Source organism: Vipera ursinii (assembly GCF_947247035.1).
Source record: "Vipera ursinii genome assembly, chromosome: 4".
NCBI classification, from domain to species: domain Eukaryota; kingdom Metazoa; phylum Chordata; class Lepidosauria; order Squamata; family Viperidae; genus Vipera; species Vipera ursinii.
Window position 1 is genome coordinate 60050077 of NC_139514.1, and position 26667 is coordinate 60076743.

Sequence of the window (26667 nt, forward strand, 5' to 3'; positions counted from 1 at the left end):
TACCATTCAAGTATTTACCCATTCTGCAAATGGGAAATAACAAACTTCAAAAACATTGTAACATTTTATTCGGCTTATAGTCTCAATTCAGACACTGGAGCATTTTTAAAACATGACTTTTTTGCATGTGAAAATAAATAATGAGTTAGTTGCCTAGTTTCCCGTCCTCTTTCCATTGCAGCCATTATATCCTTCTTCTCCTCTCCTTTTTAACGGAAAGTGCAAAATGAGAAATTGGACTGATGCTTTGTCACTGTCCCCTTTATGTTTCTACAAACCTATGTTTCCTTTTCTTTTCATATTGATACTTGACATGTTTTTAACTGGTTTGAGTGCTCCTAACACCTAATTGATAAGAAATGATTTTATTTTTTCCCCCGAGAAGATGAATTTGAAAAAGATTTTTTTCCACTTTAATTCCCAGAATTCTTCTTCACAATCACTGTAATGTTTTTAAGGGAAAAAAACATATTCCATGGTGGCTCACTGGGACAACTTCAGCAGAGAAAACTTCCATTCCCCTCTTTTCATACTGCAGAAGAAAATATGTTTAGTGTTAATTGCTAAAAAAAATGGCAGGAGAACAGTTTTCCTCTGAGAGCTGGGAATTCCTCTAAGATTTCTAATTTATTGTTAACTAGCCTTAATAGTTGTTGAAGAGGCATCTCGTATTAATGCAGATAGCTTTGGACAGCTGACAATAAATTTCTGACTGTTGCTATATTTTTCCCCCAATTCTAATTACCAAAATGGATAATTCATTTTCTAAAATTTGTTTGATATGTAATGAGTAGATCATTATTTCATATCTGATGGTGATGTTGCAAAATTCAACAGTTTTTTGACCCATACTGGAATGATCAATTTTTGCCACAATGAAACAAATCTAAAAAAGTGAATCCCATTTTCACTTTCTATAGTTTTTTTTTTAAATTTACTGTACCATATATATCCCTTGCACTTCTACTGTTAACTTTCTATATGTTAATTGTTTCAAGGTTATTATGTGGTTTTTCTGGAAAAAGTAAGGTTCTACATTTAGGCAAGAAAAACCAAATGTACAAGTATAGTATAGGGGGTACCTTGCTCAATAGTAGTAACTGTGAGAGGGATCTCGGAGTCCTAGTGGACAATCACTTAAATATGAGCCAGCGGTGTGCTGCAGCTGCCAAAAAGGCCAACACAGTGCTAGGCTGCATTAACAGAGGGATAGAATCAAGATCACGTGAAGTATTAATACCACTTTACAATTCCTTGGTAAGGCCACACTTGGACTACTGCATCCAGTTTTGGTCACCACAATGTAAAAAAGATGTTGAGACTCTAGAGTACAGAGAAGAGCAACAAAGATGATTAGGGGACTGGAGACTAAAACATAAGGAACAGTTGCTGGAATTGGGTATGTCTAGTTTAATGAAGAGAAGGACAAGGGGGGACATGATAGCAGTGTTCCAATATCTCAGGGGCTGCCACAAAGAAAAGGGAGTCAAGCTATTCTCCAAAGTGCCCAAAGGCAGGACAAGAAGCAATGGATGGAAACTAATCAAGGAGAAAAGCAACCTAGAACTAAGGAGAAACTTCCTGACAGTTAGAACAATTAACCAGTGGAACAAACTGCCTTCAGAAGCTGTGAATGCTCCAACACTGGAAGTTTTTAAGAAGAGACTGGACAGCCATTTGTCCAAAATAGTATAGGGTTTCCTGCCTGAGCAGGAGGTTGGACTAGATGACCTCCAAGGTCCCTTCCAACTTTTATTATTATTATTATTATTATTATTATTATTATTATTATTATTATTATTATTATTATTATTATTATTAAAAACATCTCATAACTGAAGGTTATTCATGTTAGCTAGATTAACAAATAATAAACCTTTCTTAAGTTCATATAGTCCTTAATGACTTGTTGAAGAACAAAAACCTGTTCTGCACATCACCTAGCTGGTGTCACACATAATGTCACACTACACTTCCCAGGTTTTGTTCATTATCATCTCCTGTATCATTTCAATCAGAATTTTATCAAATGTGTCTGTAAGTTTACCTAACAAACTAATTACCCTGTAGTTTTTGCATTCATTCTTGGTATACATTCCTCTGCATAGTCTCTGCCTTTTACAACTCTTAACTATTCCTTGCTCTTTAACTACATCCTTTTATATACATATACATTATGAAATATCTTCATGTCTTTTTCGCAGCATTTGTCTTCTTACATGGCTTTCCCTCCTTATACACAGTCTGTTTAACTTCATCCACCAAGGATTATTTGCCTTACATTCCATTCTATGTAGTTCTGTGGAATTTTATTTTTCCCAAGCAAATGTGTGTGATGGGCAGAGGAATAACTTTGAATAATTGGGTAGCAACCGAGACAATGGTCAGATAAAAGAAATATCAAAACTCAATTTGAATTAATATTTTGGATATTGTTCTGTAATTAAGCACAATATCAGCATTGAGATGAAGATAGCAATTGATCTTATGAAACGGATTCTTTCGTTAATAGAACATCTGGTAACTATTTGCTTAGGTATAATTGCATTTGTTGCTGAAGATAGAGAACAGCAGCAATATCAACAAAACTCTTTACTGGAGGAGCCAGATGGTGTTCAGTACTCTCAGAAATCATCAACAGAGAAGCTTGAAACGGGCAATGGGGCAAACAGTGGTAGGTTATTTTTTAAATAGCCTTTTTATTAGTCTGCTTAAATGTTCTATCATCAGTCGTTTTGCATTGAAATACTTATTTTATATGTCAAATCAGATTCTCCTTAAATAATGCATTTTTCCTGATTCTAAGACAAATATCTATTTGTTGTGCAGAAAACATGTTTATTTTTCAATGTATAATCAGACTGTATAATCAGTTTTTTCCTAGTGTTATAAAACCAGCTTCCCCCCCCATTAAGAATATTGAATTCGAGCATAAGTTTCAAAGGTTTCTTCGGATATTAACTAAAATATTTATATGGTCAGTATATACAAAATATAAATTAGCATTCTAGTACAAATAAACTGGGAATGCTTCTTGGTCACTGTACGGCATGAATATTAACTATTTTGTTATTTTTCAATTTTAATATGCAGTCTTTGTTTGCATTTAACATTTGTGCTCAGAATATAATAGATACCTGGCTCATAACCAATATTGGAGTCTTGGGATAATCCTGAGACACATTCTCATCTTAAATAGAAGGATATTATTTGACAGAAGCTCCTTTATCTTCTGCACTTGAGGAAACTGTAGAAATTGTAAGAAACATACCTTCAGGACCATACAGAGTCCAGCTTATTTTACCAACCAAAAACCTCATATGATTCCCCCACCCCCTTTCTAGTATTCTCTCCTGATTATTTCGAAGAGTTTGAAATGGAAAATGTGCTTTATTGTAACCTTGGGACTTGGGCCTAGCTGGAATTGTAACACTTCATTAAGATCTTCTGACATCTATTTAGCCATGCAAGAATATGTTCTGGCTTAATGTGAGACCTGCCTTAATTTGCACCTTTAAGCAAGAAGGACCCTTAACTCCATTTGTTGAGAAAGGTATAGTTTACTAACGACCCTTAACTCCATTTGTTGAGAAAGGTATAGTTTACTAAAGGTCAAATGAAATACAGTAGAGTAAAGCCAGAACTGAAAAGTGCACACCAAAATTCCCAAGTGTAACTTCCCCCACTTTAGGTGTTGGGCCCCATTGTCAAATCAAATTCAAAGCGATTGTTTTTGGAATGGTTGATTCACATGCGGGTTGGAATATAGCTGGGATCCGTTTTCAGCTGTCTGACTTTGAAGTCATATCTCTGGGTGAATACAATGAACTCTTCCTTACCCCTGAATCCTACCCACTCCTAGCCGGGGTTCATGGCAGAGTGCACCAAGCGATAGCAGAGCACAAGTGTGAGATGGCAGTTCTGACAGAAACGAGTGGAGTGGTTGGGGCCTGTAGTATTAAATAATGAATATCAAGAAATAAATTTTGAGTCAAGCAGAAATGGTTATCTATAAGAGCATCCTTCACCCTCCTTTTTGTATTGAAGTAAGAACTGAGGATGTCAGAAAAATCATTAGTTTGAATAGAGTGCTCATGGGAAAGTAAGTGTGTATGAAAAAGAAGGAACAATATAGACAATGCAGAATGAATGCAGAATGCAAAATGAATGACGGCTCATTATGAAGGAGGTGTATTAAAGTAATTTCGTTCTACAGAAAAAATAAGGATCAGGTGATGTTACGTGACTTGGGAGGAATTGCTAACATTTTGGAAGATAGATTCAAGATTCAGAAGGATCTTGACAGACTTGAGCATTGGGTCCTATGCCAAAAGATGCAGTTCAATGGCTAGAAAGTTAGTGTCTTGCATTTAGACAGGAAAAAACAGATGCACAAGTACAGGCTAGGCAGTACTGGCTCAGTAATGCCTATGAGAAGGATGTAGGATCCTGGTGGACCACTGCTTAAATATGAATTAGGAATATGCTGCAGCTGCCCAAAAAACCCCACAGTCTTGGGCTGCATCAACAGAGCTAGAGTATCAAGATCAAAGTAAGTAATTGTTGTTGTTGTTAGTTGCGAAGTTGTGTCTGACCCATCGCGACCCTATGGACAATGTTCCTCCAGGCCTTCCTGTCCTCTACCATCTTCTGGAGTCCATTTAAGCTCACGCCTACTGCTTCAGTGACTCCATCCAGCCACCTCATTCTCTGTTGTCCCCTTCTTCTCTTGCCCTCAACCTTTCCCAGCATGAGGCTCTTCTCCAGTGAGTCCTTCCTTCTCATTAGGTGGCCAAAGTATTTGAGTTTTAGCTTCAGGATCTGGCCTTCTAAAGAGCAGTCAGGGTTGATCTCCTCTAGGACTGACCGGTTTGATCGCCTTGCAGTCCAAGGGACTCGCAGGAGTCTTCTCCAGCACCATAGTTCAAAGGCTTCAATTCTTTGGCGCTCAGCCTTTCTTATGGTCCAGCTTTCACTGCCATACATTGCAACTGGGAAGACCATCGCCTTGACTATACGCACTTTTGTTGACAGGGTGATGTCTCTGCTTTTTAGTGTGCTGTCTAGATTTGCCATGGCTTTCCTCCCGTGGAGCAAGCATCTTTTAATTTCTTGGCTACAGTCCCCATCTGCAGTGATCTTGGAGCCCAGGAAAATAAAATCTGTCACTACCTCCATTTCTTCCCCATCTATTTGCCACGAATTGAGAGGGCCGGATGCCATGATCTTGGTTTTCTTAATGTTTAGTTTCAACCCAAGTTTTGCACTCTCCTTCTTCACCCGCAACACGAGGCTCTTTAGTTCCTCTTCACTTTCTGCCATTAGAGTGGTATCATCTGCATATCTTAGGTTGTTGATGTTTCTTCCGGCAATCTTAATTCCAACTTTTGATTCATCTAGCCCTGCCTTTCTCATGATGTGCTCTGCATATAAGTTAAATAGGCAAGGCGACAGTATACAGCCTTGCCGGACTCCTTTCCCAATTTTGAACCAATCAGTGGTTCCGTGTCCAGTTCTCACTGTTGCTTCTTGGCCCGCATATAGGTTTCTCAAGAGACAAATAAGATGGTCTGGTATGCCCATCTCTTTAAGGACTTGCCACAGTTTGTTATGATCCACACAATCAAAGGCTTTAGCATAGTCAATGAAGCAGAAGTGGATGTTTTTCTGGAACTCTCTAGCTTTCTCCATGATCCAGCGTATGTTAGCAATTTGTTCTCTTGTTCCTCTGCCTCTTCGAAATCCTGCCTGTACTTCTGGTAGTTCTCGATCCACATACTGCTGGAGTCTAGCTTGTAGAATTAAGTAAGTAATTACCACTCTATACTGCACTGGTGAGGCCATAATTGGGATGCTGCATCCAGTTCAGGTCTCATCACAATACAAAAAAGATGCTGAAGCCCTGGAAAGACTGGAGAAAAGAGCACCAAAGGTCATAAGAAGTATGGAGGCTGAATCCTATGATGAACAGCTAAAGGAACTAATTGTGTTTAGCTTAACAAAGAGAAGACTGAAGAAAAACATGATAGCAGTCTTCCAATACTTGAATGGCTGCTACAGAGAAGATGGTGTCAATTTATTTTCTGTAACATCTGTAGACAGGTTAAGAAGCAGTGGGTGAAAACGTGTCGGAGATAGCTCCAACTTGGGAACAAGGAGGAATTTTCTGACAGTGAGAACATAAAGCAATGGAACAGGTTGCTTCTGAAGTTGTGGGTGCTTCATTGTTGGAGGTTTTTAACAAAAGATTGTATAATTATTTGTCTGAGATTTAATTTAATTTAATTTATTAATATTTCTATACCGCCCTTCTCCCGAAGGACTCAGGGCGGTGTACAGGGCAAGAATAAAACACAGAAATTTACAAAAAATAAAAGATAATTAAATACATGCCAGATTAAAAATACAGTTAATACATGGTAAAAAAAAACCCCAATAAAAATAGTAAAAAACCCCACCAATCCCCCCTCAGGCCAGGCCGGCTTGCTCGAACAAGTATGTTTTCAGATCGCGGTGAAAGGAGCGAAGATCGGGCGCCGTCCGGAGCTCAACCGGTAACTGGTTCCATAGCTCCAGGGCGCCCACAGAGAAGGATCTCCCCCTGGGGGCCACCAGTCGGCATTCTCTGACCGGTGGCACCCTGAGGAGGCCCTCTCTGTGGGACCGCACAGGGCGGAGGGAAGTAGACGCCGGCAGCAGGTGTTCCCTAAGGTACTCCAGACCCCTAATACCTCCGGAGATGGTATTAGGACTCTTGCTTTCAACAGAGAGTTGGACTAAAAGAATCTTTAAGGTCCCTTCCAACCTTAGGATTGTATGTTTCCACGAATCCTGAGTAGAGGTGAGCCTGCCATTATAAATATAAATCGGCTATATAAACCAAATAAATGAGAAAGTAAATACATTTGTGTTTGTCTGTTTGTGTGTGTGTGTGTGTGTGTGTGTGAGAGAGAGAGAGAGAGAGAGAGAGAGAGAGAGAGAGAGAGAGAGAGAGAGAGGAGAGAGAGAGAGAGAGAAGGTGCTTCATTGTTTAAGACAGGGGTGTCAAAGGGGTGTCAAATTGCTGGTTACATCATGTGGAGGTTGCACCCACCCCAGCTCTGGCAATTCAAAAAAAGTTGCAATATGTCATGACACGTCACGTGATGTGGCGAGTTTGACACCCGTGGTTTAAGACATCCGATGTTCATCACTCAGATGACATATTGACTCTAGAAAGCACATAGTGGTTTAGGGTTTCTAGCCTATATTCTCCAGCCTATATTCCAGCGTGTATAATTTAATTAATATAGTGACTGGTACTGTCACAATCCTAAGAAAATAAATCTCTCAAATCATTCTGCTCCTTGGCAGTGTATTTGAAATACTCAGGATACTTCAAAAACAGCTATGATAATTTAAATACTAAAATGCTAAAACTCAGGACCTTCCTTCCTTCCTTCCTTCCTTCCTTCCTTCCTTCCTTCCTTCCTTCCTTCCTTCCTTCCTTCCTTCCTTCCTTCCTTCCTTCCTTCCTTCCTTCCCAGAATACAAGTCATCATGCTGCAAAGTGTGGTTCTCCTTGGAAATACATGGTATGCCAGCACAGCCAGAAAAAACTCTGAATGTTGAATGTGCAGTTTTGGTAAGTCAGCTTTCATTAATAATGCCAGGAAGTATATTTTAGTTGTATGGTGAATTGTGATTTTACAGATGAGGCAGGATTCTTCCAGAAATCCCCTTATTCTAGAAAGATGTCAAATTACTGCTGTGTTTTATGGTGTAAAAAGAAAAAGAAGGAAAAAGTGTTTGGACAAAAGTCTTGATATTCTTTTATTGTGTTTAAGTCTTTTTTTAAACCCCATCACCTAAGACTATAGAGTAATTGACTGTAGTCTGAAGCTTCTTTATCCTTATTGTGGGATAATTCTGTAAAATGTTATATTTTCTAATCCATCATGAACTTTTCTAAGATAGGAGTACAGTGAATATTACTTAAAAAAGTAAGAAAAACTATAGGATTGTGTGCACTGTCCACACATTCATCTATCCTTCAATGTGTTGCTCATTTTGAATCAATTTTTAATTTTAATATAATTGCTATATTGGCGCAGTGATTAGAATGCAGCATTGCAGGATAACTCTGTCCACAGCCTGGATTTTGATCCTGATAGGCTCAATTTTGATTCGGCCTTTCATCTTTCTCAGCTCAGTAAAATGACTACCCAGATTGTTGGGGGCAATATGCTGATATTTGTAAACCGCTCAGGGACGGCTGAAAAGCACTGTGAGGTGGTATATAAACCTAAGTGTTATGGCTATACAGTAACTACTGATTATGCTATTTTGCAAATTATTGGGATTGATGTCCAAATATCCACAGGACACCTGACTCGTTGCTACAGTTATTATATATGTTTTTACACTGTGCAGTTGTTATATATAATGTTTTTTATTTCTAGATATGTTGGGCTTTTTAAATGTTCTATTATATAGTATATGATTCAGAATTTGTTCACCAGTAGATTTTTTTTCTGAAATAAATTTCAGAAAGGAGGTAAGAAATCTTGTGCCATGATTATAACACAGAGGGATTAGCATAGAAATTTCATATATAAGAAATGTCTTCTTATCATGAAAATGTCAGGCTCAGAAAACCTCAAAAAATCTTGCTATTTTATGAAAAATATAGAAACTGATAAGAAAATGTTAATGAGAATAATATCAAATGAGAACTGATGGATATTATCAGAGGACAGGAAGGGACAGGAACTTCCTAGACAAGGCATACATTTCTTCTCTACTTACAATGATAGTTAATACATATATTGTAGAAAAAGAGCCACATTAGAGCAGCAAAAAAAAACCCCCAGAAAGAATAAGGTTTTGTGATTGCTTTCCATCATAATTCTTAAAGTACTTTTTTTGTTTAGCTGATGTAAGAATGTTAATGCTGAAAATGTTGTTATTACAATAAAATCTGCATAGAGAAACAACTGCATTAATTTATCTTATCAGTTCATAAGAAGCAACTATCAAAAAGAGAAATACACTATCCCTAGAGAGAAAAAACGTTGATTAATACAGAATAACTGCTAAAGATTACTGTAATCAGTTCTCTGATGTATCTCTTTAGGCCTAACATTAATCAGTACATGATTATCTTCAAATGCAAGCTGAAAAGACCAAAAATATGGTAACTAGAATATACTATTCACTGTATACCATATATGGATATTTAAGAGAAGAAATTACTTAATGTGCTATATGTATGTACACATATAAGCAGATTTTTAATTTGCTTTTTAAATATAAAAATATTCTATTGATTTTTCACTCTGAATACTATAAATAAATGAATAGTATAGTCATGAAGAAGAAGCTTGCTTTAAACACTTTCAAACCCAAATCATAATACTTGTTTTTTTTCTGTATTAAATTGCTCCAATTAACAACTCATTACTGAATGAGAATTTGGAATAGCTACAAGGCTTTCCCCCCCACCCGTTTCAATATGCAGTAACTCTTAGTAACCAGAATAATATCAGACTTGATTTTGAGGATAGCTACATTAAATGCATCATTAGATTGAAAACATATTAATGATCACAAATATAAAGATTTGTTTTTTTAAAAAAATAATAATTTGTTTGCTGAATAATGCGACAAACTTTCATCGTTATTCAGTCATGTCTGACCCTTGGCCACTTATAGATCAGCATACTCCATGCCCCTCTGTCTCACATTGCCTCCTTCCACTATACTGTGGTAATGTTTTTTATTTAAAAATGGCATCTGCATTTTGCAGTAAAGTATCTTCTAAATCATCTAAAAGTTGGGAAATTAAGAGATCATTGACAGTAGGCAGGACTGCCTACTCTAGGAAGAACTGGATGTACAACTGTAGATGTACAACTTGAAGTAGTTGGACTCCAGAACATTTTGTTTCTCATTTAAATAGTTTTTACATTGGTACATTACTTGAGTTTTTTCATGCACAAGAGGTTATCCCTCATATCTGAAACATTTTGTTTGTTTGAGGCCATGGGAAATACAGTTTTCACCCCCCCAGAAACATTGTCTAAACTTTACCATTTGTTGCTTATGTGGAGTTTTCCTTCTTTCTCTTTTGGATTCTTTGGATGTATTTTCATCCTTAATGAGATAATGAGTAAAGGAACCTAAAAGATTTACACTATGTAGAGAATTGCAATACTATTTGAAATAAACATTATTTCCCTGCCATTTCCCTGCCATTTTACTAAACTTTTTACTAAAGTTTGAAGATATCTCTCCTTTTGTCTCTCTTAGGATACTATTGACTTTGGAATTCCAATAACTAATCCCACAGCTGATGTTCTTGAATTAGAAGTAGAATTAATAGATGCTATTATACTTAGTGGTGAAAACAAGCTTATTCTTGAACCAAAAGAAACATTATTCTATGAAGTAAGGTATTCTCCAGCTACCACTGGCCATATGGACGGGAGGTATGTTCTGCTATTGTAGTTGATATATCTCACATATTTCTTGTCATTAAATGTTTTCAGTTTACCTTTATTCTGTACTTTATTGTGAACTTTCATATTAATAAAAGCGGCTTCAGATTGCTTCAGTACTCGGGTGTTTGTCTTTTTAATGTTGTTTTATGAATATTTCTCTTTGGGATACAACCTTCAAACTGATGGATTTTTTCCCCCTTGAAATACATGCCTGGTGATGAATGACTTTTGTATCATACTTTCTGTGAACTTTATTTCAGTCAACTAAAAATAACATACTTTTTTTTTTAAAAAACAGAAAGATAATGTTGATTACAGTTGCGTCTGATAACAGTAACAGAGACTTGGCTTACCCAGTCAGAAAGTATATATTTTTTCCAAAGTCTACTTAGTTTTCCTGGTGACCTTTCTTGTGCTACTGAGAGACTGTGCCATCTAGCTTTCAGAGGAACAAACACAGCTCAACAAAGCTAATGGAAGAAACACAGTGGAAAAGGCAGTGATTGTTTTCTTCTGCCTTCACCACTGATTTTTTTTATTTAGCTTCTTTTCTGTTAGATTGATCACTGTGATATGAGTTTTGATGTAAGCTTAGAAAGAAATAGAATATGTTAATCTATTTCAGATTGTCTCCATGGAATAATTAATTGATTATTAATTAATCAGCCTATTTTTGGTGAAATTACAAAGAAAATTATCTGCATTCTTTTTATCAATGGATATCATTACACATAGATTTTGAGATTGTAGTTTTATCTAAATAATGGGAAATAATGAAAGGAGCCCAACTTATTGCAATTTTGGAGGATTTTTGGTGCTTTTAAAAAGAAAACTAGTTTTAGAATGCAAAGATAGGACATACATGCTGTATATTTATTTTGGCATATCCAAAATTCTGCAATATTTTAAGAAGAAATGTAATGCAATCTTACTTCTCTATGTTCTTTGTGGATTAGATTCTTTTCTGTGGTTTGACCTTTTTAGTTTTATTTATGATAGTCTTTATGTTTATTACACCTAATATTCTTTTTAATTCTACTAGTTAGCCTATAGATATACTGTATGGCTATATACTGTATGCCTCATAATTTACTTTGTGCTAGTTCATAATGGAGGAGGAGGAGGAGGAGAAGGTGATCATGATGATAATTATTATGATAATTATGGTGTTGATGATGATATAGATACCTAATCTGTGATTAGATGTGAGAAATTAATTGAGGTATAACAGAAAAATTCATTTTGCTGACCCCCTTTATCATCTTCTTTTCCATTCTGTTGCTGTCTTTTATATAATAAGATATTTTTACCAACAGATTTATAACTCTCATTTTAGTGTTATATTTACATCAGAGAAATTAGGAGAGTTTTGGTATGCATTGAAACTGAAAGGACAGATGCCTCAACCAACAAGATTGCCTGAAGTAGAGTGTGAACTTGGAAAGTAAGCAATCCTACATTTAACCTGAATCATGGGTTTAGTTATATATCAGTACAACAAAATATTATTTTCTTTTGGCTAAATTGTTCTTTTGATATTGAGACAACTAACCATTAGTTCAGCTCTTGGCAGACTTGGCAGGAGATTATAGACAATCCTTAGCTAGATTAGAATTTTTACTGCAGACAAAAATAAAGTTTTCAGCATAATAGTTCATTGCCTACTATAAATATTTTCCTGAGACCTACAGAATAACAGAGTTGGAAGGGACCTTGGAGGTCTTCTAGTCCACCCCTCTGCTCAAGTAGAAGACCTATACCATTCCGAACAAATGACTGTCCAGTATCTTCTTGAAAATATCTAGTAATGGCAAACCCCCTGGAGGCAAGCCATTACATTTACTAATTGTTCTCACTAGCAGGAAATTTCTCCTTAAATCTACATTGGATCTCTCTTTGATAAACTTCCATTCATTACTACTTGTGCTGCCCTCAGGTGCTTTGGAGAATAGGATGATCCCCTCTTCTCTGTGAAAACCCCTCAAATATTGGAAGACTGCTATCATATCACCCCAGTCCTTCTCTTTGTTAGCCTAGACCAGGGGTAGGCAACCTTGGCTCTTTTATGACTTGTGGACTTCAACAGCCAGAATTCCTGAGCCAGCTGTGCTGGTTCAGGAATTCTGGGAGTTGAAGTCCATGAGTCATAAAAGAGCCAAGGTTGCCTACCCTTGGCCTAGACATACCAAAATGGAAATGATAGTTAACATAACTGGGAAAAACCTACCATTCATTTGACTAGAAAGCATAAACACAATCATCTTATTTTTTCTGCTCAGACTTCCAAGATAATCAAGATATATAACAAATTGCTATAATAAATGCTATTTTGAGGAGTTAATGAATGACAGGTTGCTCTTGGCAATTATTTGTATTAAAAGGAAATGCAGTTATTATCGCTTACATTTTGATTATTACTAATTTTGTCTGGTTTTTCTGAAGACAGATTTTTATGGAGTGTAGGTGTGTATATTACCTTTTTCTGGGTGCAAAATATTTTTAAAAAAACATTTGTAATTGGTGCATAGCTAGCATGACCTATATAGTATCTTAAAAAGATACCTAATTTGATCCTAAAGCTCTTAAGTTTCATTTCTGAAAGCATTGTTATTGTAATACTTTAGATTTTTTAAATACATTATGCTTGCTGTGTTAATTCTATTAGGGTCTATTACTGATTTTTAAATATGGTCATGACTCTACCTTGGAAGAGAATTGAAAGAATGCTTCTTTTTTTTTAATCAGAGTTTCTGTCAATTCATGGTGTCAAAATATGTTAAATCTTTGCCACAAAACAGGACAATCAGTATTAGCATTGGTAAAACATAATGAATAGTGCTGAAGATATTAGTTTGAATAACTTTTCAAAGAAAAGTAAATGCTATATAAATAAAGTAACCAGCAGCAACATCAGAAGTAGTCAAGTACTTTGTAATGATTAAATAACTGGATTTTTTGTGATGCTTTGTTACAGATGGGTCCGCCAGCATATTCCTCTGGTTAATCCTACAAATGAAATTCTGGAATTGGAATATGTGAACAGCAATCGAGCCCATTTTTCAATGGAGATTAACCCCAAAGCCCAGGTAGGTTTTACTGATAAACATTTGTATTTATGAAAATGTTTCATGTGAGACACTTTCCTTTAAGAATTTAGATATCGCTCACATATTCTATTTAATTGATTAGAAGAAAAAAAATCTCTGCATGAACTCTGTATTTTGTAGAAAACAAGTGGAATTTCAGGCCAAAATTTTGATGAAGTTTATAGGGAACAGGTAAGACAAAGCCCAAGGATGATATACCGTAAGAGTTGTTGTTGTTGTTGTTAGTTGCGAAGTCGTGTCTGACCCATCGCGACCCTATGGACAATGTTCCGCCAGGCCTTCCTGTCCTCTACCATCTTCTGGAGTCCATTTAAGCTCACACCTACTGCTTCAGTGACTCCATCCAGCCACCTCATTCTCTGTCGTCCCCTTCTTCTATTGCCCTCAATCTTTCCCATCATTAGGTTCTTCTCCAGTGAATCCTTCCTTCTCATTAGGTGGCCAAAGTATTTGAGTTTTAGCTTCAGGATCTGGCCTTCTAAAGAACAGTCAGGGTTGATCTCCTCTAGGACTGACCGGTTTGATCGCCTTGCAGTCCAAGGGACTTGCAGGAGTCTTCTCCAGCACCATAGTTCAAAGGCTTCAATTCTTTGGCGCTCAGCCTTTCTTATGGTCCAGCTTTCACTGCCATACATTGCAACTGGGAAGACCATCGCCTTGACTATACGCACTTTTGTTGACAGGGTGATGTCTCTGCTTTTTAGTGTGCTGTCTAGATTTGCCATGGCTTTCCTCCCGTGGAGCAAGCATCTTTTAATTTCTTGGCTACAGTCCCCATCTGCAGTGATCTTGGAGCCCAGGAAAATAAAATCTGTCACTACCTCCATTTCTTCCCCATCTATTTGCCAGGAATTGAGAGGGCCAGATGCCATGATCTTGGTTTTCTTAATGTTTAGTTTCAACCCAAGTTTTGCACTCTCCTTCTTCACTCGCAACAAGAGGCTCTTTAGTTCCTCTTCACTTTCTGCCATTAGAGTGGTATCATCTGCATATCTTAGGTTGTTGATGTTTCTTCCGGCAATCTTAATTCCAACTTTTGATTCATCTAGCCCTGCCTTTCTCATGATGTGCTCTGCATATAAGTTAAATAGGCAAGGCGACAGTATACAGCCTTGCCGGACTCCTTTCCCAATTTTGAACCAATCAGTGGTTCCGTGTCCAGTTCTCACTGTTGCTTCTTGGTCCGCATATAGGTTTCTCAAGAGACAAATAAGATGGTCTGGTACGCCCATCTCTTTAAGGACTTGCCACAGTTTGTTATGATCCACACAATCAAAGGCTTTAGCATAGTCAATGAAGCAGAAGTAGATGTTTTTCTGGAACTCTCTAGCTTTCTCCATGATCCAGCGTATGTTAGCAATTTGTTCTCTTGTTCCTCTGCCTCTTCGAAATCTTGCTTGTACTTCTGGTAGTTCTCGATCCACATACTGCTGGAGTCTAGTTTGTAGAATTTTAAGCATAACTTTACTAGCATGAGAAATGAGTGCAATGGTGCGATAGTTTGAACATTCTTTGGCACTGCCTTTCTTTGGAATTGGAATGTAAACTGATCTTTTCCAATCCTGTGGCCACTGTTGAGTTTTCCAAATTTGCTGGCAAATTGAGTGTAGCACTTTTACTGCATTGTCTTTTAAGATTTTGAATAGCTCAGCTGGAATACTGTCACCTCCACTAGCTTTGTTGTTGCTCAGCTTTTCTAAGGCCCACTTCACTTCACATGCTAGGATGTCTGGCTCGAGGTCAGTGACCACCTCATTGTGATTATCAGGGACGTTAAGCTCATTCTTGTATAGTTCTTCTGTGTAATTTTTCCACCTCTTCTTAATCTCTTCTGCCTCTGTTAGGTTCCTGCCATTTTGGTCCTTTATCATGCCCATTTTTTGCATGAAACGTTCCTTTCATCTCTCCAATTTTCTTGAAAAGATCTCTGGTTCTCCCTATTCTATTGTTTTCTTCTATTTCTTTGCATTTCTTTGAAGCGAAACGCAAGGGAGAAAAAGAAAGATACGCCCAATTAAATGCAGAATTCCAAAGAGTAGCTAGAAGAGATAAGAATGTCTTCTTAAATGAACAATGCAAAGAAATAGAAGAAAACAATAGAATAGGGAGGACCGTAAGAGTTAGAAGTAAACAAATGTCTTAATGGAGCAAAGAAGAATAGTGCAATATAATGTAGAAGCCAGTACAATTATTTTGCAAAACAACAACAACAAAAAACCAAAAACCTAGAGTAGTTAATTATGGAAGTTTTAATGTTTAGCATTCCTTTAAGAATATATGAATTGAGTCTAAATCTTGGTGACTTCATAAACATAGTGTTGTTGTCTTCACAACAATATGGAATGGTTTGCTTTTGTCTTGTCTGAAGATGTGTTTTTCAACCTTGCACTCTAGTTAGTAGCCTGGATTTCTTAGTGGTGTCTCATCTAAGTAGTAAGTGAGAATGGAGAACGGAATAGAAATAATCATACTAAACTGAAGAGGAAGTGGAGCCAACAAAAAGAGGGAAAACGAATCACTTTTTCTTTGGAAAGGTCATTCTTTTTCTTTAAAAAAATCCCATTTATATCCCGCCCTTCTCTGAAGACTCAGGGCGGCTTACAATCTAAAGCACAAATCAATGTGCTTAGCAATAGCTTTCATTCTATGTATATGCCTGCTTATTAGGGATTTCGCCCCCCCCCTAAGTGGCATTATTACAAAGTCAGCTTATTGCCCCCAACAATTTGGGTCCTCATTTTACCTACCTCGGAAGGATGGAAGGCTGAGTCAACCTTGAGCCTGGTGGCACTCGAACCTGCACTAATTGCAGGCAGCTGGCGTTACTTAAGGAGGCATTAGCCCACTGCTCCACCAAGGCAGTGGGCTAATTCTTGTTACTAGAATTACAGCATCCAGCAAATGAACAAGAACAGATGAGGGCAACCTATTTCTCGTTACCCTAAGATCCCTTTCCTTAGTAGAACTATCTTCCAGATTGTTTCTAGCACATGAAATTATCAGTTTTATTGTAGTAGAGAACTGTTGTCTGTGGTTTTTATTTGTTAATTTGACTGTAATAGTAATAATGTGCAAACATTTAGCCTAGACCTGGGCATTTTGCAGCTTGTGGACCACATCCGGCCTTTTGGCTATCTCTGTCCCTGTCCATCCCAAACAGGTTAGAGCAGGGGTGTCAAACTGCTGGCCCGCGGTTTGAAGCTGTGCCCACCCCATTGCCGGCAATGGCAAAACCATCCCGATACGTTGCGCGACATCACGTGACGTCGCGAGTTTGACATGTCTGGGTTAGAGGGATGTATTAAATCAGGCAACAATAAACTAACATCAAGCTTGAAACTGGATTGAAAATTATTTTATTTTTGAATGTGCATGTGATCCTTAAATGCTTTGAGCTTTATCACATCTTATAATGATAACGTGGCCATTGCATGTAGTCATGAACCAATCTCTTTTAATTTAGAGTAAATAAGTCACAGTAGGGTAGCTTCTTTATTCATATGAATGTGTATAACTATTGGAAGAGCATAGAGACACCGCAATTAAAAATAACCTGGATAATGCTCTTTAAAAATTGCATTTTGACTTTTTAAGATTGTGTCACATGTAAGACTTAAATATATCTCTGTGATATGTAAAAAAAAAAGGAAAAGGAAATTTGACAGCAGCTCTCTTTCCCCCCATATTTTAAAAGTAACCCCAGTTTCATTTTTGTGGTTAGCGACACATTTTTTAGTTTCTAAGGAATAGGCATGCTGTGATTTCACTTAGTGCTGTTAACTACAGTGTGTTTCATCAGTTTTATCAGTATTTTATCAGATCCTGCATGCTGAGAATAGGAAGGCATATAGTAGAACACATTAATCATGTAAACATCAACAGTGTTGATACAAGGAACAAGAAGAGAATTGGACTGAAAAGAAAGGAAAGGAAAAAAAGAACACTGGAGGTTTTTGTTTGTTTTTGTTAACTTGCTTTTCATCTCTCGCTTCGCTAACCATGTTTTTGCAGTTGACCGTTGCTCCTCATTGCACCACTGAAGTATCAGTTCTGTTTTGTCCATCTGCACTTGGAAGAACAAATCACACTGCAAGCATAATTTTCAAATGTCCACAGGTAGGAATGTCCAATTACATTTAATAAATAAAAAAGTATCTAACATTAATACAAGTAATAGGCTGACAATAAAAGCTAGTTTTTGTAACATGGCTCAATTGTAATTCTCTTCCTCCTCCCTCCTTGCCGCTCCCCTCTCTATCCTCCTCCTCCTGTTAGACAACCCACCCTCCTTCTGTCTAACCAAGAGGATTCCTATATACTTGGAAGTAAGTTGAGAATTTAGGTCCCAAAATGCACCTCCAAAATTGGGTTTGGCTTATCCATAGATGTGCTTATCCATGAGTATATTTGGTATATAAAGATAAATATTTTCCTTCCTTCCTTCCTTCCTTCCTTCCTTCCTTCCTTCCTTCCTTCCTTCCTTCCTTCCTTCCTTCCTCCCTCCCTCCCTCCCTCCCTCCCTCCCTCCCTCCCTCCCTTTTTTTGAATATAGTTTATATTATAATTAAGATCTTTACTAAGAATTATGGGGGGGGGAGAACAGGTGGTCCTGGCTAAATGATGGTATTTGAGACAGTTATTTGCATTGCTAAGCAATGCAGCTATAAAACACAACACGTGGCTACATTATTTAGCAACAGCAATTTCAGCAATCTCTTTTGCCATCACTGAGTGAGGATTGCAGGTCATTAAGCAACTTCCTGCTGGTTTCCATAAAGCAAAGTCAATGGGGAAGCTGGTAGGAAGTCACAAGTCTCAGGTGGCTGATGGGCAGAGCAAATGTACTGTAGCTGGGCAGGGGATGGATGCTTTGGAAGGTAGATGAATGCTGCTATAGACTGATACAAGCGCAGCTTGATGGGAATAGCTACTGTGTAGTGGAGGAAGTATGAAAGTGGCAGAAATGACTAGCAATCTTCCCTAACTGCTTCCTCATTGACTTTGATTTTGGGAAACCAGCAGGGAAGGTGGCAAATGAAGATCACATGACCATGGGATGCTGCCATTATCATAAGTGCAAGCTGGTTGCCAACTACCCAGATCCCAATCATGTGACTGTGGGGATGCTAAGACGGCTTGAACTTTGAGGACTAGTTGGAAGTATCACTCATTGAACACTGACAGTTGCTGAACAGCTGGTTATTAACCAAAAATTACCTGTTATATTTTTTCCAAGGTATCCATATATCTTGTATATGTCTGTTCACATTGTTAAATGCTACACTTACTAAAAAAATGAATGACTCTTGAAAGTAACATAGTGATATTTTTGATCTGGTTTTTATAGAAGACAAATCATAAAGACAGCAGGATGGCAAGTCCTGCTCTTTCCCCCACTGTTTTATTTGCTACCCCCCCCAGTAGGTTGATTGGAGTCTTTGATTTATAAGCTCTTTGTACCTGCCAATATCAATCTGCTAGCAGGTTTCTGTTTATAGACAATTCTCACTTAGCAACAACTATTTGTTCAATGACTGCTCAGTTATGATGGTACCAAAAAAATAATTTTATAGTCCAGTTATAGCCATTTACTATCTTTGCACCATCTCTCAGTTACATAATCACTATTATAATCAGAACATCTTGTCCTTTGCCAGAAGTATGGTTTTTCCCCCCTCCCCTCTTCCCTTACAAAGCACAGACTTCAGAGCGGAAAATATTGCAAGACAATAAGCTGTTTCATCTTCTATACATCAACAGCAATGCAATTATGCCAGCAACCCAGATTGGGAATTCTAAATGTGTTATTCAAACTAGCTTGCGGTATTGTCTTGAAATCCTTTACTTGCAATCTCTTTGTTCTGTGGAGGGGGGAAGGTTTGAGAAAAAAAAAGTAAGCAATTTCTGTAGGCAATTTTTCCTTTGCCTACCCCACCCCCAAGAGGAGAGATTGGAGAGAAAGAGATTTAAAGAGAGTAAGTTATTTGTGTAGTGTACCTGTGGTTCCCAGCCTGGCACTGTGGTCTGATTGCACTGCTTTTGATAAGAAGAAAATAGTTAGCAGGTGTTGAATATTTCAAAGGACAGGGGGATGGTTAGGAGGCAAACAAAAGCCTTAGATGTGAAACTGAGATTTTTTGTTTCTTTCCAGCCAGAAACACAATAGTGAACACATGATTTCCCACTTAGCAATCACTTTGCTTAGGAGTGAAATTGCTGGTCTTAATTAGGGTAATTATGGGAGGACTATATCTACTATTTTTAAAATAAGTTGGAAAGACCTTATTGGAACTTTGCAAATGTTTCACAAAAGGTTTCTTGCAATCTTTGTCTTTGCTGGGAAAAAATTGGGAAGCAAAATGGCTATGCAGGCACATGGATATGAGACAGCTGGGAGTATATAAATTTACAAATCAGCTGTTCAAAATCTGTCAAAGGATTCCAAGAAAGATGCTTTACTCCCATGTGTTGAAAGATATGTGCAACTCTCATATTTGAACCTTTACACTTTTTACTCTTAATGTTTTTGCAATACTTTATAGTTTTTACACCAAAGGTTAATTTCAAAAATAATGTAGATTATTTCTTTTTAAAATTTTATTTGGAAGTGTTTAAAAAAGCAAGTACTAGTATTTCTGTAATGTATAGTTTAATAACTAACTCAAAGATGGTTCAAAGCAATAAAGTGATATTTTGTTTGAAACTATGAGAGTTTTTTAAATTAAGAGGTTAATTCTTTATCAAAAGCTAAAGAAACAAATTAATAATTTAATGAAAACTTTCTACTTCAAACTGAAACTTAACAATTTTTGCTTTTCCTATCAAACAGTGATAAATTTCCAAGTTTTTATTTCAGCTGAACCTTTAATCAATATCTTATTTTTATATTTGTCATGTTGTGCTACATTAACCTTTTCCATGATTTTTCCTTTAACACATATTACTTTTCTTTGCTCTTTTAATCTAAAAATCATTTAAAACCTTTGACTTCTTAACTGCATCTCCTAAGAAAAGGTATCAGTTTATTATACTGAAAATATATTAGTAATTTGATTGTGCTGATTCAGTGCCCAGATTTTGTTGCAAGGCCCTTCAGAAATTATTTTGATAATGTATGTAGAAAAGTTGGCAAAACTTCAATTAAAAAAATGATTCTCTTTTCTTGATTTACTGATTAAATTCTTCTGAATTTATACTTTAAGCCATCTCAAAGATAAGTAGCTGATAATCTAAAATCAACTAATGACAGCACTTACAAGACAAGCAATAATCATTTATGATTGTAATAGGTGAATTGAGAGAAGTTGCTATGGTTATTATCTGCTCCTTTTCTAAATTTTTTGAGAAAAACTGTCGGCAATAAAAATTTGAACCCGGTAATCATTTTGCTCTTTTTGTAATCATTAAATTTAATTGAGTTGGGATAGTAGAATGGAAATACCAGCCTGGCTGTAATAGTTACTTGAGATCTTAACATACGTGTATAACTAGCTCCCTTGACAAACCAGCAACATTCATTTAGAATGGAAAGAGACTAAGTGCTTTTAGAGGTAAGAATGTCCTGCAAAATCTTCTTTGCTTAGATTTTTTTTCTTTGTCTTATTATTTAATATGCTATTGTGACTATGCAGCTCCTCTAAATAAGCAGAACTCTTCAAAGATAACAGGGATAGGAACACAAAGCTTGTAAAAAGTTTAAAATTATTTTAAGATTGGGTTTATTATCTTTCTTATTTTGATTGAATATAATTTCCATTTAAGTGAAGCATTTATTACAATAGACTTTGTTGCTTTAATTTAGTGACTTCAACTTTTTAAAATTATTTTTCTGGAATGCTTTTAGGATTGTTATTTGTATAGTTGTACTATTGTTGCTCCAACTGTCAAATATTGTGCTTAACAAAGTACTTGTTTCTATAAAAGTTGCTCTCTATAATAATTCTTTTCTGTGTAGAATGCCCAACTTATTTGCTCTCAGGGCAGTGATTTTTCATTTCATGTTTTTATAGTTTTTTCCACTGTTATCAAAATAGTGTAATAATTATTCATGGCAGAATTCTGATTCATAAGAGTTTTGTCATGTTGTTTTATAAAAATGCACAAATTAGGTCTCCATGAGAAGCCATAGTGCCATGTGCTATTTGTATCAATGGTGATGAAGAAACTAGTCCACCATCACAAAGACAGGAATAACCAGTTTGTTAAGAATTTGTTATAGCACTTCCCCAAATCATAATGTTTATAGTAATCATAATCAACAATGGCTTCAGTGGGAAAGCAGCAGAACTCTCTCTTGTGGTCAAAGAGTATTTTTCTTACACTGTAGCTCTGAGTTTGTGTTATAATACTGTAAGCATAGGAGTACCAAAGCTACTTGACTGGTGTGGAGTCAAATGTATTTATATATTTTCATCTGATACAAGTTTTACATATTTTATTTTAGAGTAAGCTAAAAGACTTAATCTAGTTAAAATATGAGCCTTTCTATCCATTTGCAGTTTGAAGAATGGGTGTTTTACTTGTCGGGTATCGGTCGGATACCTCAACCAATGGAACCAGCTAGTGTCAGTTCTTGCCTTAGTCACCATTCTTCTATCATTGTAAACTTCAAAAATCCTACATTTGAAGAAGTAGTGGTAAATATCATTTTAACAGGTACGGCAGTGCCCTCATATTTGTTTATGACTGGGAAATTGGATTACCAACTAAAGAAAGCTTTAAAAAATTCTACTGTATACCATGGAATGATTTTTTTAAAAAAATAATTATATTACATAAAACTAATTTCTCCCAACAGTGAAGATTGGGTTTCATAGTAGGCCTTTTACCTTAGTAACTAGGATGCAATATAGGGTTTTATTCTGCAAACCACTACCCAACTCTAGAGAAAATAGGCATGATGCTGATAGATAAACAGCAAGTTGGACAGTACCTTTCTGAATCAGTTTGTTTTCTTGAGTAGCAAGAACAATATAACTGCAGTAATTAATGCTGCATGATCATTGAAATTGACAACTTCTGTCAGTCATTTTAGAATCTTTACTTAGAAAGTACATAAAACAGAAAGAGAGATACAGGATATTACTCTGTTGTCTCTTTCCAACAAGAACCAATACAAATAAGATCTGAATCCATCCATGTACAACTGTATAGCAATAATGTGCAATGCCATATCATAGCAATAGAACATTAATATTCTTTATGTTTATCTATAGGAATCTTGATTTTCATGTTAGCAGGCCCTCAATGGGGAAATAGGAGCTAACGTTTATGAAAATCAAGACAGAATTTTGCTGAACTAAAAGATTAATGCCTCTGTGCAATTACTAATGTTCTAGGTGGTAACTTTCATATTTTGGATCAAGTTATATGTACTGTGAATGCTTTTTAAATTTTAAACCAAACTCTGCGGAAATATTTGATATTGCATTTAATTGGTATACTTTATTTCACAGATAATAGTTGCTTCACTTGCAGAGGGCATTGCTATTAAGAGCATTTGCATAACAAAATTGTAGACCACACACCGCAGTCACTTCATTTCCATTGTGAAATTGCTATTTCTCTGTTCCTCTGCTTCTTAGGGATACTGTTATTTAGATAAAATATTTAGCAGAATTACAGTATATGCTGGATGCAATCTAATCCAAATTCATATTGTTGCTTATAGATAAAGTAATTGGTATATTTTAAACTGTGAAAACCATTCAGTATATTAAGAACAAATTATTTTCATGTTTATTTACATGTGATAAATGAAAATATTGATTTTGAGAACAGCTATAACTTTCATTTTAACTATATTATAGATACACGCATAGGTAGATGTTCTGACAAATACCTTTAATACGTTCAGTGGTTGTGTAGTAACTGGTAGCATAATTCCCTCTTCAAGCTGCTCCTGAAGGTTTACTTATGATATGTTCATGTTCTGCACTAAGTATGTGAAGTTAATGTGAACTGTATCCTGAGACAAATCACTCTATGATTGCCTTCTGGCTCACTGGTGTCAATCTCACCCATTCAGTTGGCCCATCCCAGATGACTGTTGGACTCAATGGGGATCCAACTACCAATGGAATGTCTGGTTACTGTCTGTCCTTAGAGCAGTAAGATTTTGTTTCTAGGTATATTTCTAGGCTCACTCGTCATATCAGTATAGTTGCTTAAGAAATGTTTCTATTCTCATATTCATCCATTTGTTTTCAGTTTTACTGTGTTGATGATGTAACTTTTCACTGGTTGCAGATTATAACAATGTTATCATTCAAATCATGCTATTCTTGTAGAACTGTGTTTTAGAAATATTATTTTTGGGTAAATTAATAATAATATAGAAGGGAGTAATTAAGCTCCATAACCTTTGCACACTGCTAGCCAGGAGTACATAGATTTCTACTGTGACATGAATTAAGTCTGTAACAGAACAATTGGACAAAATGACTCATGGCAGTTAGACTTTCTGCAGTAAACTGCTAGATGGTTTGATAGCACACATCTAACATTATTTTATTCTTGAGCACAGATGTAACATTGTTTTATTCTCCATTGATAGTAACATTTTTCTGTACATCATTTACCATAACCAGTGCAAAGCTTTTGAAATCCATTATACATTATACCATGCAAAAACTAACCCTACCATACAAAAAAGAGGTGTTGGAAATGAGAGCCAGAATTCTCCAACCCCTAGGAATAGCAATAGCCCACAAACCCCCAGTCACACTCTAGCAGGAATTATCCAGAACCCAAAAAAAGACACAGAAGGATGAAAGAAACAATGTAATCTACAAAATCAAATGTAACCATTGCAACCAATTCTACATGGGACAAACATCATGTCAATTAAAAACCAGGATCTACGAACACCAGCTGGTAGTCAAACACCACTATCCCAAATCCTTAAACTCTACTGACACTAAACAGCACCAGTTTGATTGGAGCAATACAAAAATCATCGGCCATGCTACCAGCCGTCATTCTTGTGAGTTCATTGAAGCCTGACACTCCACAAACAATTCCATCAACTGACACATTTATCTGCAACCAGTCTACAAACCCCTCAGGATCTAAATCAACCACACAGCCAACCAGAGATCAACCCATACAAGCCCCCCCCAGCAGTTCACCTCCCAATGATCCTGACCTGATGTAACCTCCCCCATCACAAGACCCATCACAAGACTCACTGATGACCAGGGCTTTTTTTCTCATAGAACGCTTAGAATGGCGTTCCGGCACCTTTTTTTTTTTTGCTTGCAAAAAAGCTCCCTCTATTGGCTTTCTTAAGCCTATTGCAGGGCTATGCAATCTTGGCTCTTTTTTATGACTCATGGACTTCAACTCCCAGAAATCCTGAGCCAGTCAAGCTGAGCTCAGGAATTCTGGGAGTTGAAGTCCTTGAGTCATAAAAGAGCCAAGGTTGCCTACCCCTGCACTAGAGAAGGACATTAAAATTATTTACAGGGTTACTTCTTTAGGAACTAAACTTTTAGAATCTAAAGCAGCTAATTCAAAAAAGCCAACAGGAAAGAAACTCAGATTTTTCATCTGCTTCTGTCTTTTGGAAGGTAAAATTAGATAACAAAATAATCTATTTCCTATGTTAACATCTCTGCAATGATGATTTCATAAAGGTAACAGGAAAGAAATGAGAAACATTTTTCTCAATGTAATATGTCTAATTTAGTTGATGCTAGAAAAAAATAATAGTATCTTTTGTACATACTCTTGAAAACTATTTTGAATCTAACCATCTATTACAAGTAAACCACTTTAAATTAAACAATTCTTAAGAATGAAATATTCTTAATTTGGACTTTACTTCTACTGTTTGGACTGTTGTGTGTTTTGAAAAATAGATTATTTAGAATCTAGTTATGTTGCACTTCAGTCTTTAAATAATTAACCTAGTATATACAGTACATAACAATATATGATGTTTTCCATGGTGAGCTTAACGTCAATAACAACATTTATTAAAAAGGCTAAAATAATTTCTGGTGGTATTTGTACATTAAAATTTTGTTTAGTCACAATCTTTCACTTTTCCCATTCTGGACAAGCAGTGGTCATGTATTCTAGCAAAAGATGTTACATATATGCATAAGCGTAGTCAGTAGCATATGCCTTTTTAAAAATATCAAACATGCAAAGAAACAAAAATAAGTCCAAAATATCTGTATTACATCCAGAAATGCCAACTTTGCAACCAATATTTCTCATCCATAACTATGGCACCCGAAGGATACCTACATACATGCAAATGCTTCTCTGGGATCAATAATGCAGCAGGGATTGCTTTTTCCTTCCAGTAACATATACCTAAAACCAGTTTATTGCATTTGGCAATTGTACTAAAAAAAAATATCTCATTGTCAACCAATACAATTCATTTAATTTGAAATCAAGTAAAAATTGATTTAAATTATTTTATTAAAACAAATTAACGGCAATTCTTTTATAAGAATGAGTTTGACATGCCTGCTCTAGATAGTTGAATGCTCCAAAATAAATTCTAGACCAGGCCTGTACATGCAGCCTACCAAGCACCCATGGACAGAGCACAGACTTTTTTTTAAAAAAAAGTAATAAAATCACCACCACTGCCCTGAAAGACATGTTGCCTAGTGTCTCCATGGCTTACCATGACCACAAGCTCCAACACTGTAGATGCTCCTCTAGTCACCAAATCATTGATTAGCCCACCAGCATTCCTTTGCAGAACACAAAGATTTTTAATTTATCAGTGTGGGCCTTTCCCTTCTACAAGTTGCACAGACCTCTTCTAGATTTTCCTCTTGCCTTTCCGAGTTAACTCTTTGGTCTGTCATTGAGCAAGAATTGACTTTGTAGGGAAGCATATTATCATTTAATGTATATTTAACATATGTTCTACCTTTGTTTACCATTTATATAATATTTGTATGCAGTCCACATGGCGAGGTTTGGGGCAACTTACAATAGAAAAAAATATATATTTAAAATCATAACATTGAAACATAAAAGCAGGGCTTTTTTTCTCATTGAATGCTCTGAATGGTGTTCCGGCACCTTTTTTTTGCACAAAAAAAAGCTTT

General features: G+C 36.3%; 1 protein-coding gene across 1 annotated transcript in view; it reads left to right on the forward strand.

Annotated features, from left to right (window-relative positions):
- The window catches only part of CFAP47 (cilia and flagella associated protein 47), a 208227-nt gene that overhangs the window by 123482 nt on the left and 58078 nt on the right, over window positions 1–26667 (forward strand). Inside the window, exons 50-56 of the mRNA XM_083362899.1 lie at window positions 2537–2674; window positions 7527–7624; window positions 10291–10469; window positions 11818–11925; window positions 13456–13567; window positions 17600–17704; window positions 22087–22243. Of these exons, the coding sequence (XP_083219025.1) occupies window positions 2537–2674; window positions 7527–7624; window positions 10291–10469; window positions 11818–11925; window positions 13456–13567; window positions 17600–17704; window positions 22087–22243 (897 nt within the window). The remainder of the gene's footprint in view (window positions 1–2536; window positions 2675–7526; window positions 7625–10290; window positions 10470–11817; window positions 11926–13455; window positions 13568–17599; window positions 17705–22086; window positions 22244–26667) is intronic.